Below are 20,110 nucleotides of genomic sequence, written 5' to 3'. Positions count from 1 at the left end.
GTCATGCTGGGTTAAAGCAGTTTGCTTTAGATGAGCGATAACTCAGACTATATTACTGCTAGTTCCACAGGTATCTCCAGTGGAGAAGAATTCCCTCCACATCAGGTGTATTTTAATACACATAATGTACACATACATACGTGCTATGGACAATTATAACAGATGCACTGCGCTCTAATATCACGAAGATAAGTGAGAAAGTGATTATGCAGCCAGTAATAGAAGAATATAAGCACAGCAATAAATAGCCCATTAATAATAGCATTCATGTGTTCGGATATGGAGGGATGAATACAGTAGAGCCAGATTAGAAAGATAATAATCCGAGGCTTTTCCTTGACACATTGATTTACTGTCCTCCCTACCTTCCTGAAACATTAATAGAGCTCTGAAGTTTCCAGCAGCCTCACGTGTGCACAGCAATCACCTCACTCACAAAATGCTTGCCTCCAGAAAAAAAAAAAACACACCAATTTTAATGCAAACAAAAGTAAACAGCATTAAGTCTAAAAATGTGTAATAACAATAAAAAAAAAGGCAAAAAGCAAACAAAAAACCTAACACTTTACCCTCTTTATTCTCAGCAGCTGTAACTGCATGGCCTGTTTTCCCTGGGAAGTGCCGCAGCACAGTTATGGGAGGTGAGAGGAATCCCATGGGATGCGGCTCCCCCAGCTCCCCTCCTACGCTGCAGAGCCTCGCTGGGCGTGAAGCACTTGAGCAGCGCCACTGCTTTGCAGTGGGTCAATGATCCACAAACTAAAAATACGCTAAGTAGGGGCCTTGACATAATAGACAGCAATGTTCTCAAAGGAGCCATTAGATACCGTTGAGTAAATGATACTCATTTGGAAAAGAAAAAAAAAAAAAAAAAGTACGTGATTGTGTATTTACAAGACTGGGAGCTTTTATCCCCTATTCTGTTGGCTCCCTCCCACGTTTACAGCCTTATGCAGCCAGAGCTACCCACCACCTTCCCCTGCAGCCCTGCCACCTACTAATAGCTACAGATGGCAGCTGTGCAGGGCACTTCTTACCTAAGCAGGCATAAGGTTCACTGGTTGCAAAAGACAAGCAAGTTAATAAGGTGGGTTTTTAGATGATGAAGAAGTGAAGGGCCTGGACAAATAATTTCCTCACTTTCTGTAGCTATCATGAAAGTCCCCGCTGGGACAGAAATGAGTTTTGAAATCACTCCTTTTTCCTATGGCCCTTGCAGCGTGATTTCTTTAGATCAAGACTTCCTTCCAGTTCTTCAGTCTTCAGCTTCCTTTTCCATTTAACAGTTACAGTCATCACGGCAACTTCACACTATCAACCAGGAGTGGGTGAGCTTGCTAATGTACTGAGGGACTTTGGATCTTTTCCAAAGGGAGCCTTTTCAAACACATTTGTCACTTTTCGGAAGCGTCAGAGAAGTTACGATTGCTTGCAAGCAAGGGCAGAAGGGGTACATTTTCCCACAGAATGGTAAAAGACAAATAAAATACAACCCATAAAAAAAAAAAAAAAAATGTTTTAACAATCTTCAGAAAATATGCCTTAAAATAAACAACACAACAATAAAATATTTGATCCATTCTGTGTCAGGACCTCTTTGTCTGTGAAGAGGCAGTGTGAATTATTAAAGCTTCAGGTCAGCTGCAGCCCTGTTAACATGATGGTGAGAGAGCCTTCTTCCCCCTACCCCTCAACAGGGAGAGACACTTATTTAGTGCACCTGCACTTCCTTTCCATTATAATTTTAGTAATGAAGAATAATCCCTGATTGCATTAGCGATATTCCCGTTATACAGGCAGCATTGCTGCCACAGCTCATCACTTCAGAGTGGAGCAAGCCCTGGTGGGAAGCGATGCTGAAAGGTCCCCCTTGTTCTGCTTGTGGGCACCTTCACATCTTGCACCCAGCCACAGGTGAGGATATCACCGCCAGGCCCAGGGGACAGCCTGTACCACCATCAGGTTTCCCCCCCTGCCTCTAACTTCTCTTCAAGGCTTTCTTCATAAAAAGAAAAGAAGGAGAAGAATTAAAATTCTGGTCTGCCACCTTGAGCTAGACTATTTTCTTTACTAACATAGAATCTTAGTAAATTCAGAGAGGGCTCTTGTGGCATATACTGCAGCACATTTACAGCATACTTAAGATGAGACTTTCATCCGAGACTCCTGAAATACTTCTGTGCAAGCCTCTCTGTTAAGGACAGATGGCTGCATTCAGAGCTGCATTGAAATGAGAGAATTTCCACAAGCATAAAACTGAAATAGTGTAATGGGAAATCAAAATCTCAGTGTATGCCATATTGTTAACTTTATTCCTGAATTTCTATGTGTTTGGTGGGGAGAGGGGCATTAGAGCTTAATTTCGATGCATTGTTAAATTCCTTTTAAGTTTAATGCATATTTAGCTTACAAACAGCTCAAAAGTTGCATTTTCACCTGCTAAAGGTAATAGTTTCTATACGAACTCATAGCATGTCCTTAGTTCATTTTCTACCTGTCATCTTCTACAAAAGAGTAAAGAATAGCCTTTTTTTTTTTTTTTTAACCAAATGTATTTTACCTCCTTTCCATTGCTCTGTATTTTGCTGTGATGGGTGGGTGGGTAAAACTTTAAGGATATCTTTTATCATTTCTGAGAAACGTGATAAGAGGCAGGTCAGATGCCTTCAAGTCAGTGCTAATGCAAGGGTGACTAATGAATGAGAATGAAAAACAGACACTTGTCAGACAGGAATTAGATGTAAACCAGAAATGAACAGAACAATGCCGCATTACTGTCAGAGAAAGATGGATTTCTGCCCTTGGTAGACCTTAAAGACTCTTTATTCTGTGCTCCTTCTAGTAACTCCAACTTTCCTTCTATAAATATGTTTAAAAAAAATGAGCAAGCTTTAAGAATACAAAAAGAAAAGCCACGTTATTTTTTATCCAACTTTCCTGTTAGCTATGCCCATTGAGAAAAGAACATACATTTGATGTCTGTTGTCAGAAAAACAAGTTTTTAAGAATATGAAAAGACCTTCACAAGGAGAACATATATATGACAGTTTACTTCTTCCAGGCAGTACATATAGGCATCCATATAAAACCAAATGTACTATGTGCAAAAAATGCAGATAAAACACTTGAAAAGGGGGAACAAGGCTTGGCATCCTTTTAACTGTTATATCAATAGGTAGCCAAGCTCTCTAATCCAAGTCTAGTCTTTTAATTTTATCCAGACTAATAAGAAATGCCCAAACAGAAAAATAATTGTGGAAAAAGAGTGGGAAAACATCACTGATGTTCTGTGTAACGAAAGAGGATCTGTGCTCTTGTAAAAACATATGTCACTGCATTTATTTCCCAAACATAGATGATTGATTGGTGCTGAGTTAGAAAAACATGAATAGTATTGTAAAACTGGCCTGTTCCTCTGCCATCACTTTCTGTGGTGCTGGTGAAGTTAATAACCTTTTTTTTTTTTTTTTTTCCCCCTAAAAAAAAAGCATTAGAGACTGAACTGCAGTCCAAATGTAAGAAAACAGGTGTTATCAGATATACTTCATCCTCTCTCTTCTGTTCACAGCTGAATTTACAACCTTTGTCATGCTCAATCACACTGGTGGGTAAATGATGGAAAGGTTATATATAAAAATTCTCTTTTCTTTCATTTTGTCCTTGTGTGGTTTCAGCTCTTTGTTGTTAATTAGATCAAACCAGACTTCCACTGAGACTGTTACAAGAGTGTCATCAGCCCAGGGGATCCCCCTGAAACCTCTGTCAGTTGTAAGTGGGGTGCCTCTCTCTGCAGAGTCCCCCGCTGTATCAGACGCATGCTGGGCATTGATCAAAGCTGACTTACCCTCCTAGGGCACACTTCTGTGCCTTGTTGCCTGTGGGATGAGATTGAAGCTAGACTGGGCTGTGCTTGTAACTGGCCCAAGCATCAATACGTGGAACTGGGGATGGGAGTCAACACCTCAAAACCCCATCTTTGTATTCAGTGCACAACTCCGTGCTGCTCCTTCCTTCTTTGGAGGGACTGCTCAAATCTGGCACATGTCACAGCACTGTAAGGCTGCCCCCGCCACCTTCTCAGACTGGAGAGGAGCAGTAAAGATGAAGAAGCTTCCCCCTTTCCAAGCGTGGTACCTCATGGCTTGAGCTGAGCTTGTTTCTAGTTCTTCAGCCCAGGGAGTGAGGCCTCTGGCTGTCATCTCATGTGGCCAAGAAGCCACATCAACTTTCATATCCCAGCTAATGGAGACAGAGGAGGATTACTCGGAAGAGCACAACATGATTTGGAGATGCAGGACACTACATCTGCTGACCTCAGATACTGAACAAGTTGATGAACACCCCTCACTTGCTGGGCTACCACCTGTAAGATGCTTTGCTTGATCCTATGACCTGCTGTCCTCTGTTATTCACTATATACTCACTGCCTGAGCAAATGGGAGATGCACACCTGCCAGACCCTCATTCTGCTGATGGCATCTTCAGCCAGCCGGGGATAACACTTACCCTTGGCAGCTGCTTGAAGCCTCACCCACTGCCTGCATGCCTGCTGAAAAATCATTTGTCCCATTCCTCCCCCTTCAGCTCTAAGCTAGTTCAGCCAGGTGCTGGTAAGACAAAACAGCCTTTTACAACACAGCTTCCACGTGGGCTACGTCTATAATGAAGTACCCACTCAACACGTTCAATATTGGTACAACTGTAAAAAATTCAAGCAAGCCCACTTCATAAAGAATTCACTGAGCAGATGGGTTCCTAGGCACGCATCGATCACACCCTTCTCCTCCTCTTATATTTTTACTTGATAGCTAGATATTTCTTGTTTTGTTTTGTAAGCTTAACCTGAGAACTAACTTATAAACTTAACTTTACTGTTCATTACTTTATTTGGTTATTGCAGATGGGATCTAAATTCATTGTTTTTCAAGAAAATCTAAATGTGAAGTTCAAATGACACCTCAGCCGGATCTAGATGACAGATGAACTAAATGCTCTGAAGATAGACATTAGAAACACCAAGTGCACATTACAATTTACAGGTAGAGTTGAATCTATAACACACTGAAACAGTAAAACAGCAAACAATATATATAAACATGGAATTTGTTGCTGTTGCTCTTCTAATATGCTACTTTGACTCACACAGATGGCTCATCATGACCAAAATGTACACAAACTTTTGTTAACTTCTCGATTGCATCCATGTTTCATCATCACTCACTAAACAGACTCCATTGAAAGATGATCATTTCTTGGGCATGTTAGCATAGGATATTCTCAAGGCTCCTGCAAGGGGATTTAAATCCATATACATTTAGTAAAGGGGTTATTTCATATTTTAAACAATGCTAACAATGAAGAGAATGTCCATCTTAATTTATAAAACCTTAAGTTGTTAAAAGAAACCTTAAAGCATAAAACCTTAAGCCGTAAATACAAACCACAATGTGGTTTGCATTTACAGCATTTTTATTGCTTATTTATGTGTATTTATTACTGCTGCAATTGCATCCTTAAGTCTGAGAATTGGTCACGCCTGTTAATTTGGGAAGCAGTAGACAAACAGGCCTGTGAAGGGGGAAAGCAGAGTTACTGTACTAAGTATGTTAAATGCTCAGTTAACTCCTGTGCTGCCCTTTCTGTGATCTGACATTGTTTCTGTTGTTTCTTCAGCAGTCTCAGCTCCAGACCATGCAATGCAGTTATCCCCTCATTAACTACACGAAGTAGATATTGATTAGGAGTAACTGAAATGGTGTACAGAGAAGAAATTAAGGTCCTATCTCTTATCAAAATGCACAAAGCATTCTCTCATTGTTGTTTTTAATAGGGCACATCCTGGACATGCCTTCCTATTAAAACTTTCAAGTGTTATCCTTCCCAGCTCTCCCTCTTTATCCTGCTGTGCACCAAATTTATATCTATTGCAATATGCATTAGTGGCTACAAAATGCATGTTTTGGTGTAGCCAACAAAAGCCTTTGGTGGCTACAGGAGCACATGCTCATAACGTTGCCTTAGTGTGAAGGCAGGGGGAAGAAAGGCACTGCAGCCGCAATACTAAAAGGGGAGATAATTGACAGTCAGTAATGAATCTGTGATTTTTATTTTATTATTTTATTTTATTTTATTTTATTTTATTTTATTTTATTTTATTTTATTTTATTTTATTTTATTTTATTTTATTTTATTTTTTATATCTGTTTCTTTCTATGACTGCATACCCCTTGTAAGAGGAGATAAACCATCAGGTAAACTAGTCTACTTTTCTGTACCACATTTATCCTATCAGTATACAGCATCTGACATGCATATATTAGCTACATTCCTTTGAAAAAGTGTCTGGGGAAAAAAAGGCTTCTAGATAAGTAGACAGAAAACTAATATGAAATTATACAAAAGATTAACTACTGCAGTTCTTTACTACATCAGGGGTTTTTAAAATGATATTCACTTTAAGTGAAAATTAAGTTTCTTCCTTCCTTCCTTCCTTCCTTCCTTCCTTCCTTCCTTCCTTCCTTCCTTCCTTCCTTTTTCAAACTTTGATTTTAGGATAATTACTAAGAGAAAAGAAGAGACTCTCCAGATTCATTACACCAAAAAAAGATCATTCAACAGAAGTTACAGAAAAAGCTGTTATTTTCTTACTTGTTTTCAACAAATCCAAAACCTGACAGCAGATTTAGGGCTTATATTCTCACTGTATTTTCTCAAGGACAGCCTTGGTTAACGTCATGAAGTCAGTGAGGCTACACCAACACAAAACTGGAGCAAATGAAAAGTGAGGCTGCTTTGCGCACATGGGCTCAAAGCAATTTGTCTTAGCCACCCTGTTATTATCTGATCTAAAAATTAGGTCAAATCCTGAGGCTATTGTTTAGTCTTTATCAGATGTATTTTCTAGTGGGTTTAACTCTGCTCTTGCTCACACACGCTCAGGCATCATTCATCCTTAAAACAGGAACTGTGCCCTGTTAGGTTTTACCTGTTAAATGACATCAGCCTTGTTACATAAAATTCACATTAAAACTTTATACTGGGCTTGATTTTTTTTTTTTTTTTTTAGCCAAAGAGAAAGCTACCCAAACTTCATCCTTCCTCTGTCCATTTGTTTAAATTGAGTAGAAGAACTGTATCAAAACCTATTAGTGACTCCAATGCACCTGATTACATGTGCTTAGAATAAAGAAGAAACGTATGAACACGTAGGAAATGCATTTTAGCACTTTCATAGGCCAATATCTCAGACAACAATCATATTTTTCCAGCTCCACCAAGATGTACATAAGGAGTCCCCGCTTTTGTTGGTTAGGGAGCTATCACGAATGGCAGAGTGAAAATTAATCCCAGCGAATCTGCTAATTCAAGAGGACAAAATGCTCAGCTCCACTCTCATGGGGAGACCAGCGCCTCAGGAAGATGAATTCCATGGCATATGAAAGAAGCTGAAAATAATGATGTTTCTATCACCTGTCTTGCTGCTCCTTTTCAGAAACAGCCTGCCCAGAAGGGAGCATACAGGAGGGCCAGGAGTGCTGTGGTGAGATGCCATTAAATGCCCCAAACACTTTGGGGAGCCAGGTTGTTGGCTTGAATCAGCTTCTTATTTGTATGGCTAGCATGTGCAGCCTTTGAAATGCAGCAGAATCTTCACTCCATATTTATAGATTACTCCCTTCCTGAATAACCGAGGCTCTTTACTTGGCTAGAGCGATGTTGCAATTGATTTTCATAGAGAACTTTCATTGACTAGGTTGTTATGTACTTTCTGACACATGCCTGACCCTGCATTAAACAAATACAAGCCACTTTTCCAGGATGCACATTTTTCACACTTTCAAATTACTTTTCAGTTAATTCTATTACACGCTCAGTGAACAGAGATGTTGAATGCTATTATTTTTTGTTTGTTTTAATGGAGTGCTGCTCCAGTCCTTGAGACGACACAGTAATTCCTGAATAAGACCAGTGGTCATAAGGGAGAAAAGACAGAAAGAGGAGATGGAGAAGGAAGAGAGAGAAAGGGAAAGGAAGAAGAAAAGATTTTTTTTCTTAATGTGGTAGGAATGGATAGTTACACTACAGTTGTACATGCTGAGGTGAAATCACTATGTTCAGGTATTAAAGTACACAATAAAATAAACAATAAAATAAATAATAAATAAATAATATTAAATTAAATAATAAATTAAATAGAGCACTTTACATGCTCCATTCACTCCTTACCTTTGCCAAAGGTATCAGTGCTTGCTTTTTATATGAATTAAAAGTGAAGACTGCATTGGGGACATAAGCATGCAACTACAGATGCAGGCAGAGCTGGAGAGCTGGACTCTTCTGTCTCTCCTAAATCTTGGACCAGATTCATAAATACTGCATGAACCCTGCCTTACTTCTCTGTCTCATGGAATACTGAGTAACTGTTGGCAGACTTTTCAGCTGTGCTTGAAGTTCAGGTAGGGAACAACAATTATATTGACAGGCCATATTCAGTCCTTTGGAATCAAGGCTGTGAGTATTGATAAATACCAGTATACCTGAGTCCACAGTTTAAAATAGTGATCTTGCAGACAAAATGACATCACACAAGGGAGGTATATATCCCTGATCCTATGTCTGTGTTCCTAAAAGAATAGTCCCAAGTTACCTGATAAATTTATAGAAATCTGTGAAATTAGAAATAGGTAGTTTTGCAGAGAAGGTGCCTCTGCAGCTGTTCAAAAGCCTGTAGATTGACAGCCTGACACTTCAACTCCAAATCCCAAGGAGTGAAAGTGACTTGCCTAGTCAAAGCTGACCAAGAATCCCAAACTCAGGAACAAAAGAAAAAATCTCCACTAAAATACAAAGCTGTTTTTGCTGCGTTTGAGTGACAAGCACATAACACTCCCTGGAATTTCTTTAATTAGACTGTTCTAAAAGAAACCCCAGGACACTGCAAAAATCACTAAACTGATTGTTCACCTATCTCCACATTTTGGTAAGAAAAAGAAGCAAATTCTATATTATGAGCATCTTCAATAGAAATTTGGACACCTGGGAAGAAATGTCAATTGATATAAAATAGCTTCCATGTGCATACAATAATTATGTGCTATATAAAAAAACAAAGTGCATAGGTATGGAAGTTACTTAGCCATCAAGTGAAATACACTTTGACTTGTAAACTGCATTAATTCAATGGTCATCTGTCATAAGCTAACTGGCAGGACATGAAAATCGACTTAATGAGTTAACATAGGGCTCATAATCTAAAAAAACCTTTTCCAACATTGCTAAGCCTCCCTGAAGTGCTGACTGCTTGGAAGGAAAAAAAAAAAAAAGAAAAAAAAGGAATTGCTCTTTTGTTTCATTACAGAAAAAGAAAATGCCCAAAGTCTTGAAAGGTTCCCTGGCATGGGAAAACACTATGCACATATGTAATGGCATTTCTAATTTTGCTGGATGAACATGTACAATACTTTAAATTTCCTTTAACCTTGGAGAAATTCCTCTCTGAGGCTAGTCCTGTACTCAAAGGTACAGGTCTTTTATTTCCACTCAGTTACTTGGAGTACACATTTAAAAATGTGTATTTAAATTTAACCTTCTTGATGTGTGTCTGGATATTTACACGGAGGTAACTACTCTTGGAGGATTTTCACAAGAACAAAAGGAGAATAAAGTTCTAAATAGAGACCTTTAAACAAGAGTCATCCTATAGTCCTCCCTCTAATGTGTCTGTGAAATGCTTTATTCAGCTGGAAGACTTCTCTGTTTTCATTATAAATTCTTAGAACCAGTGCAGGAAATGTAAGTGTACTGCAAACCCAGCTTCTAATGACCTTTTGTTATAAAATGTGTTTTTGCTGAGGTGAAAATTGATGAAGAGATACAATTCCAGATGAAATATTTTGTTCACATTTTACAAAACAGGATTTCATCATGTGAAAGAGAAACAGGAGTCCCCAGCGTGACTACTCTATTACAAAGAAAAGCACCCCTTTGAAAATTAATGAATATTAAATATTTGTACAGTCAAATGAAGATCTGGTTTCAGTGAACTAGCTGCCCTGTGTTCTTGGAGTCTAAGCTGGGAGTGGCTCATAATAAATATGGAGGTTAGTAACCATGAATAACAATAATGAAATATTAGGTCTGAGATGACTGCTTGCAATCTTACCAACCTGGTTATGTGATATGCTAAATACATATTTTTTTCTTTGTTGAGCAACAGCAACATTATTATGTGATGGCAGAGATACGAAAGAACAGTAGACACCTTATTTCAGAGCTTGTTTTGACAATATTCCTATCCATTTGCTTCAGCCACTTTTCTTGAGACAGGTAATTGCTGTTCATAGGAAATACAGGTTGCTGCTTTCCCCATACACAAAGGAGAAAAATGAGATTTCAGAAAAGCAGAACCATGGGATGGTCTGGGTTGGAAGGGAACCTTAGAGATCATCTGCTCCAACCCCCCTGCCATGGGCAGGGACACTTCCCACTAGATCAGGTTGCTGAAAGCCTCATCCAGCCTGGCTTTGAAGACTTCCTCGCTCTTAAGAGCAGGCTAACTGATTTTTTTATGCATGCTTACAAAGGTCTGAATGTTAGTACACATCGAAAACTGCAGAAAATGCAAAGCCCAATAGGTGAGTACCAAAATCTCTCTCCCAAATGGTGGAGGCTCCACTTTCCTTCACCCACACCCCACCGTCTCGACACTCACAGGCGATGCGGACGTAGGCTTTCCGGCTCTTGGTGGTGCCAGCAGAGCTCCAGGCTACGCACTGGCACCAGTAGTCTTCTGGCCCGAAGAGCTCCTCCACTTGCTGGCGGGAAATCTCGATGCTTACTTCTCGGACAATCAGACCTGCAGAGACACAAGGACTGCCAGTCAGTGTCACGTTCAGAGGAAGGAAGGAGCAGAAGTCTGTCTGCTTGCAAAGTTGTGGGACCTTGTGATGCTCTATCAATCTCTCAGCAATATTGTCATAAGAATATGAAGGATGAGAAGCAACAGTTTGTCTGCATAATATGAGAAGTGGGTGAGTGAATAACAATCACTGCAATTTGACTTTTATCATATAGCACGTCTGGTACGTGATAAACAAAAGGACCAGCACCTCAGCTGATACGCATTGTATCATGTCCACAGGATTTACTTCTAGTGACGATCCAGCCCCATTTTATTTTCATATGAGTATCATAAAGCTATAGACTCATTCAACTTATATGACTTCCTTAACCCTCCTGTAGTTCACCTCCTTTTGCTAGACAGATACACCACAGGGAGAAGTCCTGCTTGCTCTGATACTGCACTGCACAGGGGAAGGGATTTTGCCACTGTAGAAAATGTCCCAGTGCTTGTAATGATGGGCACAAGTGCTGCACCATGGTTATAGCAAGTTGTCAGTCAAAAGACAATTATTATGTGCTTCAGTGCCTGACAGCCTCCTTGCCCATACTCTCCATAATGCATCTCAGTGCAACCCTTAAACTCACAGCCAGCCCCGCTCCCTATCCTTACCAGCAGACCAACATTTGGCCACATTTCCCACACAGTGCTCTCTGGTGGGAAACTGTTTTGCTTCTTCTAAGTGCGAGGAAGTGTTGCGGTGCTGCAGGAATCACTGGTAATGCACTGATCTTCTAATGACCACCACTGTATTTCATACCAGCACATCCTTTTTTTCTGCCTCAAAATGCACAGTCTGGCCAAAATGCTCTTAATTCCTGCCAAGATATTGGGAGAAAAGGAGAAAAAGGAGGTGCCTGCATCCCTTGTCAATGCATGTGATCTTTGTTGCTGATGTCAAAGAACCAACAAACTTCTAACATGCCTCTGAAAGAACCACTGCCTTTTCAAAACTGCACTCTCATAAACAGCCTTGAATATAGAAATTCCACATGTAAATGTTTTGTATAGCGGGACCAATTTTCCCTTTCCTTCCAGAATTGCCAGAAAACTGAATTAAGAGATCCTTGGATCACCCACAGCCTGTTCAGTTTGTCCTGATCACTGAACACCAAAGGGGGGAGGGTTTGAGCCCTATTGCCAAGCACGGACCTGAGCCCTTTGAGTCCTGCACACGATTACAAGGAGATATTTGTACCGTGAATGCTTCTGCCTGTGTAGCACAATGTGCTCCTGAAGCACTGGAAGCCAGTTGGGCCCTTCGACTTGGGACCTCAGCGAGGCTCCGATCAGGGAGCCCAGGCTTAATTGTTGTTTGTACATCCTTGTGCACTGTCACTGAGGCTGCGTGCTGTGCTCTTCCCAAACTCAGCTAACAACAGCAAAAAGGAACTCATGCGTGTAATACCATAGGCCTCTCTGGTGGGAATACCATCTAATGAGATGCATTTTCCTGCTAGAGACCATCACAGCCTAGCCCCATTTTTTTTTTTTTTTTTTTAATTTCATTATCTTTGACATCTTCAGCCATCAAATAATCACCTACTTCGGGGGGAAACAACTAATAGCTTTTCCCCTTGAAATGAAACACTCAGAACATAGCAACTGCAGTCCCAAGTATGGAAATCAAAGCAGTGTGTGGACACTTGATATGCAACGAACACTATGTTATAAACTTGTTCTGCTTTGATGAGCTAATTTGACTGCAAAAGGGGTCTGAGGATAGCTTTTGTCCTGTTGAGAAGAGCATGAAAAGGGTGGGGAGGCAGCATGTACATTACATGCATAAAAATGGTTATATTTTCCCAGTGCAACTGCTGCTGGCCTAAAGATTACTTCAATTTATTCCCAGTTCTTACAGCACTAGCTCAGGCAGCCTTAGAAGGTTACAATTTTATGTTTCTGTAATAAGGCTGATTATAACAGCGCGATGGAGCAGTGGACTCTGTTACTCAGGGGCTGAAGCAAGCAGGCTCATAATGACAGCACTGGCTAATAATGATTATGAAATAATTCTTAACATTTGGGACACAAATTCAGTTCTCTGATAGTCTATTGAAGGTATGAAGTCATGCATAAAACAGCTCCCTCCGAACATACCGGCAGGAACTTTAATCTTTGATTTCCTGAGATTTTCTAATTCAGAATAGCAAACTATTCTGGGTACTGTCTTTTGAGACAGCCACCAAGTTCTGATAGGTTTTGGGTTATTCAAAGTCATTTGACATGTGGACTTTGAGTGGCATCAACAGTTGTGCCGTGGCCAAACAGGTGCATGGCTTTTTGATGGCATAGTTAGTGACTCCATGGGATCACCTGGGATGTAACGAACAATGACCAGAACTGAGGGCGACAAATGTAGGAATTCCCACAGTGATACCTCTGCTTTGTTGATTTGTTCTTTATGCCAGAGTAGGCAGATGAAGCATTTGCAAGAGAATCGTCCTGGACTCGGTGCTGTTTTGACATGCTGGGAGGCCGATCTGACCACTCCTTCCCAGCATTGCCCATGGGTACCACATCACACAAACAGCAACAATGATTTAGGAGGAAAATCTTGCCAACCTCAGACTGCAGGGCACACGCAGGGGGATACACTTCCCTTGTTGCATTAAATCACAATCCTCTTCTGCTAACACACTTCAGCGTAAACCCTAATAGAAAATCTCTTTCTAGGCTGGGTTACGAAAAAAGGAATTTGCAGCGATACCTCAGGAAGCAACTGCCTCGTTACCAGCTGACATATTGCTGTACATCAGATTTCAGAGAGGAGCTGGTAGAGGCTGTCTGCTTTCATTCAGGAGTGTATCGCTTATATACCATGCGTGTGGAGCTAGCGTAGGACAGCCCTGGGATAATGACTTCAAACAGTCATCTTCATTTTACCCCTTTCACTCTACTTTGCCACGGTGATAAGTAACAAAATGACACTCTTTCACAAAGAATATCTCCTCTACTTTGCCTTCTTTACTAGAAATATATTGAATTTCCCAGTCTAGTTCTTCATGTGGCTAAGCTACGCAGCAGGTGAAATTATGCAGTGTACTTGACACTGTTTTCTTACAAGGCTGGAAAACTCTAGGATTAATATAATTGCTTAGATGGTGCCACTATCCGCAAGAAGGCAGGTTCTTCCTGCTCTGAAGCAATGCAATAATAAACACCGTTGAAGGGAGACAACAGAAATGTGGGCAGCTAGAGTGCTTAACAGGTCCCTTATAATGCATATAAATCCACAAAGAGCATCAGTATAGGACTTCTAACTCCTACTCTCAGTGTGACAAATAGCTAGAATTTGACAGCAAAAGCATTTGCTTGCACTGTCCAGACTTGATTTGCATTCAACAAACTGAGAACTGTTTCTGTAGCCACTTGCAGCCCATCTGGATCTTGGGTATGAGCACAGATATGTGAAGATATTTGGTCTAATTATCAACATCTTATTTCTGGCAACAAGAAGATTGTGAAGAAGGGAGCTTTAAAACAAAAATGCAGAAAGTCAAAGTAATTTAAAGCAATTCTCCAAAATAAATGGTAATTGTATCGTAAGGTTGTGCACTAAAAAAAATCACAAATCCTTAAAAACGCATTTCTGGGTTGCTGGGCTCTTTCTGCATAAGCGTTTCTTTTCTGAATAACTGCAGAATTCCCAAAAGAGCAGCAATGTACGAAGTTTTAAAAAATTGAATATGAGAAAGTGAAAAAAAATCTCAGGAAAAAAACAAACCCAAAAATAGTTGCTGTCTTCTCCTGGTCCTGAGTATTTAGATCTGGATCAGCTGGGTTACAAAAGATGTCAGAGAGGTTGCTCAAGGCCAGGGCTATTTATACACACCGATCAGACTGTTTTAAAACATTTACTTAAACCTGGCAGCAGAAAAAGACATTACGTTGGTGGAATTTCCCTCAAGAGAGGTCCAAAACCCTGTAGGCCTTTAGGAGACTAAATAAACTGGTCTAAAAGATCTTCCTACCCCTAACAGTTTTCTGTCCAAGTGAGGGCAAAGGATAGCTTATAATAAGGCTCAGAGCCTTGGCATAATCAATCTGTGATGACATCCCATGAATTAAATAGGGAGGATTTTTCCATGTGTGAAAATTTTACATATTTAGCAGCACAACATATGCAATTATTCATTTCAATAAAATAAATGTATCTCTGGGGCTAATACAAGCTGAGCTCTGAAAAGGAGTAGGAAGGAACCAGAACTTTGCTTATTTCTGTATTTGCACGTTAATGAGGGATTAATGGGGGGAACGAGGCAGAGGGTGAAGGGAGCCGTGCTCAATCTGCCTACTGCTAATGCATGCAGCTAAATGAGCACAGAGGAGAGGCACTGGCTGAGGGTATACATGGAAATAAAATTACTACCCCTCCTGGAGCAAAAGAAAGAGTGAGGAGGGAATTGTGGCTTATATACATGCTATTTTATTATAAGCTCTATCCTAGAAACACAATCAAGCATAGACACACTCCATTCACACGGTCCCTAAGTGCTTAACTTATTAGCTGGCTATACAAACTGTGAGGTAGATTATCTGGTCTTCAGAGGCAGAAATGTTATCGTTTTTAATGTATGCAAATGTAATGTAATTGTATGATATTATGGTACATTATTAGTAAGTGCAATAATAACTCATGGGTTCCATATTGCACCCACTGAAGTAATTGGCAAATTTCCCAATGATTTTAGGAGGAGCAGATATGCCAATCAGTGTAATTTCTTTCCAGAGGGAAACAAAAATGTCTCATAAGGTTCTGCAACTGCATATGACTGCTTATGATGAGAAATGATCACTGCAAATATCTGAAACATCAGATTATTAGCAATTAATTAAACGTAATTATCCAGCCTGGAGTCAGTTCAGGCCACAGAGTTAGTATCCTCACCTCCCTGGTCATCACTTTGCCAAGAAATTATGTGGAAATAATTTGGCTGCCATCAATGTTTGGCATTTGATATTAATGCCCCGCATGTGTGAAAATATTCCTCAGGACTTCGACAGAGCAATTTGTGTGGAAGCATTATATTGGCATGTCTCTGACCCTCTGGCACAACACTAAACAGGAGCTATTTATTCACAAGACTAAACTGCACTTTCAAACTCCAAGAAACGGAATGGATGATTTGTTTATTTTCTCTGTAAGTGGAAATTCAGATATTTTTTTCCCCCCAAATTCCTCCCCTTCCTGCTCTGTGGTGGGGAAACAGAGGTCAGGGAGCATGTTTGGTGAGGACAGAGGCAAGTCTCTTGGAGTCAGTAGTAAAACAGTATGGGGTAGGGGATTCCTCTGCATGTGCAAGCCATACGTGCTGCCAGAGGATCCCTTTTTATGGCAAGCAATTCCATGGTTACATTTAGCCAAACATGGTGTGCACCCATGTATATGACTCAGATCCTCAGCCTAGAGACTGTGGTTTGCTCAGTCTTCAAAGAAATTAGTGCCAGTCTGAAGCAGCCCATGCTTTCTGACTCATGGTTCCCTTTTCCATCTATTAGTAATAGGAGAGGTGAATGAATGAATGTTGTATGGAAGTTGCTCAGGCAGTACATATTTTAATACCATGCGTGTTCATGCTCTTCAAAGCAAGACGAAGGTGGAAGGAGAATCCTGATACCAAAAAATAAAACAGCAGTTTTTCAATCATTTCAGAAGGGGCTGGATCATCTGCACAGGATTTGGCAAAAAGGACGAAAGCGTTTTTAGTTCTCACAGTCCCCATCTGCCTTACATTTCATACACAAAGCTTCATCCAAAATTCCTTAAAACAGCCTCATTTTTATTTTTTTTTTTTTGTGAAAGTGGGCAAGCCTATACACCGAAGTGGTATGACTGTAAACAAACTTACTAAAAGGTACGCAGACTCCTTTCTCATTATGCAGTCCTTTGTCGTTATATTCTCCTCTGATGGTAAAACTTACACGACCAAAGCCAAGAATGATGATCTACTGATAGTCCACAATGAGCTATCTGATTTATGTAATTGCTCATCACAGGTGCTATAAACAACCTGTCTCTGTAGTGGAAGGCTTATCGCTTTCCTTGTTAAAATAACCTTTTCACAAAGGAAAACATAAAATCAGTCCTCTGTCAGAATGGAACTCATTTATCCTCTTGCAGAGACGTATCTCTCACAGTCATGGAGTAATTCTGCCCCAAAACATCAGAGTAGTTATGCTGTGGAATTTGGTCTTTTAAAAATGAATAAATAGGCTATGCACAAGAAGAACAGCCTCAAATATTAAAGTTCTTGCTGAGAAAAATGTACTCCGTGCATCCTAATGGGATAGAGATGATTGCATAATGGCACACTTTGCCTATATCTTATTTTCTATGTGGAGTAGTGGCAGCCTTAACAAAAGATGGATAGACAGATAGATATGTAGAGATATTTTTAAAAAGCAAACAGCTTTTCCGCTTGGTAATCCTTCACACTGTGATTGCATGCACCTGTTTTTGCCTCAGTACTGCTTTTCCCTAAATGATGGCTGGCTAGTGGTATGAAACGACTGCAGGAAGATTACAAACAATTTGCCATAAATATTAGCTCAAGCATTTAAATTAAAGGTTTCCAGCTATTTGAGCTCTCTCCATAACTTTCTCCTTAGGAAAGAGATATCTCCTTAACACAAATTAATACAGATGAAGGTAATTGCCTAATAAAGTCAAGTCTGCATTAAAACCTACATCAAGTTTGCGCTAGTTTGCTGTGGCATCTAATTAGCAACCAGTAGCAGTGAGTTAAGCTAAAATGCTAGTTCCCCCACCACTTTTTAACTGACTTACGCACTTCCACAGAAATTACAAAAGGCTGTCTTCAGAGGGATTTTACTTTGAACTGGAATTAAAGAATGAGCATCCTGTTTGGGTTTTATTTTCTTTTAGCAAAAAAAAAAAAAACAAGGCCTTTTTGTTCTTTTTCCATTAACATCTGAAGGACCGAGTTGTGTAAGATGGAAGAAGGATTTCAAAAGTGAATTCCTGGGTACCAGTGGAAAACAAATGCAAATCCTGGCCTCCGCCAGCACAGTGGAGGTGAGCTGTAGGCAGGAGACCCATGGGCTTGTTCCCTTGTGTTAGGTGAAAAACACATTTCCATCTCCTCCCTGACCAACTTAGGCACCTCACTACTCTATATTTGTTTAATGCTTTAAAACTACATTGGATTGCTTGTTCTCACCCTATAAACAACTAAGAGACAAAGCAAAAACAACCAAAACCATCATCCTTCCACTTTTTTTTTTTTTTTTAAATGGAAGCTATTTTTTGGTTCCCAGCATTTTTTCGTTAATATACACAAATTGCTCCAAAATGTGTTGTTCTTTTCCCCATGTAACAACGTGTGCTTATTGTTGCTGTTTCTTTTTTTATTTTTATTTTTCCTGGTACAAAAGTAATAATCATGCTCTGGTATAGCAGGACTCCAAAGAAAACCTCACCGCAAGCATACATCTACATTCAACCACAGGTATCTCCGTTTCTGCACTCACATAAGTCAAGGAGCAGAAAGAAATGAAGGTGGAAGCCTCCTGACCCAAATCTTCCCCATCACAGAGTGGCAGTGCCCAAGCTGAGCTCTGCCAGACCAGCAGGGCTACTCACAGGGAGCACGAAGAAGAGAAGCTATCCATGTAGGAAAGCATGAGCATGAGCAGTTCCAGCTTTTGGGTCAAAGCCCAATTTTCCCTTCTTTTGTTTGAGGCACGTGTGACTGAGAAAAGATTTTTTTTATTATTTTTTTTTTTCCAAGGGCCAGGAAAACACCCTGCCAGAGGTTCATGTTTTACATAAAGCTGTAGTTGAGACTTCACAAAGGAAATCTGTGCACTTTTTATTTCTGGTTCAGAGGATTTACATGCTCTTTCTAATGATCTGGGCCTTCAGCAGTGGGTAATGCTTCCCAGTCCCCAGCTTAGTGCTCATGCAAAATTGAAGCACTTTTGAGGCAGTTTAGAGCCTACAGATGAATCTCAATGTGCAGACAAAGAGGAATAATGGTTGTTTAGCACTTTGCTAGAAGAAGCTGAGGAAATTATGGGGGGGGGGGAGGAAATCTATTGAACTTCCAACATCTGGGAAGCCACCAGAGAGCATCTGAATTTTGAACAGCGTGTTTACATTCCCTTTGCAGAATGGAGGTAGGGGGTGACGAGAGGGAATGAACAATAAAGAGCTTCTTTGTATGTATTTAAATAAATATATTTTTAACATTTTAAAATAAAAATATAAACCGAGTTGTTTTGTTACATTATCGACTTACTGATGTATATATAAATATATATATGCACACATGTGCCTGTGTACCACACCCACTCCGTGTGGATTTGAGGAGCAGAGACAAGGTGACAACGCCTCATTTCTGTGTTCCTGATGCAATGACACAGTTCAGTGGCTGGTGCAGCTATTGTGGACCTGAGGACAGCCACTACGTGACACAAGGGGTCACACGGGAGCTTTCGCAAGCCATTCTTTTCCTTTTTTTTTTTTTTTCAGTCCATGATGTGCAGGAACAGAAGGCCGGGGGAAGACGTGTCAAAGCCTCTCCCAGTTGTTTGTTGCTATTGTTTTGTATGTTTGGCATCACGTTTCGTGGCAGACTTAGGTGTACTGAGAATATTTTAACAAAAAAAATGGCAAGAAGCTGCTTTTAGAGAAGCTTTCTCCAGAACATTAAGTGAAGTGACCTGTGGCAGGCAGACATGAAGCTCTGCTGATGTCTGTTCCCACACCCAGTGTGTACTCAGGTCTGTGCCCAGGCAGCAGTCCCAGCCCCAGCTCCTGAAGGCCAGGAGACTTCCCTCGGTTGGTAGAGATGAGAGAAGTCATCACAGAAGGAGTGTGAAGAGGCACAGAAGTCACTCTTTGTGCATGTGTTGCTGGATACAGCACAACACACAGCTCCCATTATCTGCAGCGAGGCATCAGGGATGCAAGCAAGCTGCTCCACAGCTCCGCGTGACTTTGACACACAAAAAAGGGGCCTGATTCATTATGTAAGTAGTCACTGTCAAAAAGCATCCTTGTAGTTCTATGTATTTTATTTTTTCCCCCCCTTGGGTACCCTTCTCTGACTGAATTGCGGTACTGGCTTCCACTTTAGTTAAAGAACAAAAGGATTAAAACTAAACCCAAAAGAGAGCCTGATCCACTTCCACGTCTCATTACACTTCAGGCTGACAATCCTTCCTCCTCTTCAGAGGAGGGCA

General features: G+C 40.4%; 1 protein-coding gene across 2 annotated transcripts in view; it reads right to left on the bottom strand.

The window, feature by feature from the left end:
• UNC5C (unc-5 netrin receptor C) overlaps positions 1–20,110 on the bottom strand; it is a 243,023-nt gene that overhangs the window by 55,543 nt on the left and 167,370 nt on the right. For both annotated transcript variants that reach the window (XM_082759773.1, XM_082759774.1), the window contains exon 3: positions 10,712–10,855. In XM_082759773.1, the coding sequence (XP_082615899.1) occupies positions 10,712–10,855 (144 nt within the window). The remainder of the gene's footprint in view (positions 1–10,711; positions 10,856–20,110) is intronic.

The sequence above is a fragment of the Aythya marila genome (assembly GCF_965140915.1).
Source record: "Aythya marila genome assembly, chromosome: 4".
NCBI lineage: Eukaryota > Metazoa > Chordata > Aves > Anseriformes > Anatidae > Aythya > Aythya marila.
Note: the sequence above shows the minus strand (reverse complement) of the source record. Positions and strands in the feature narration are given on the sequence as shown.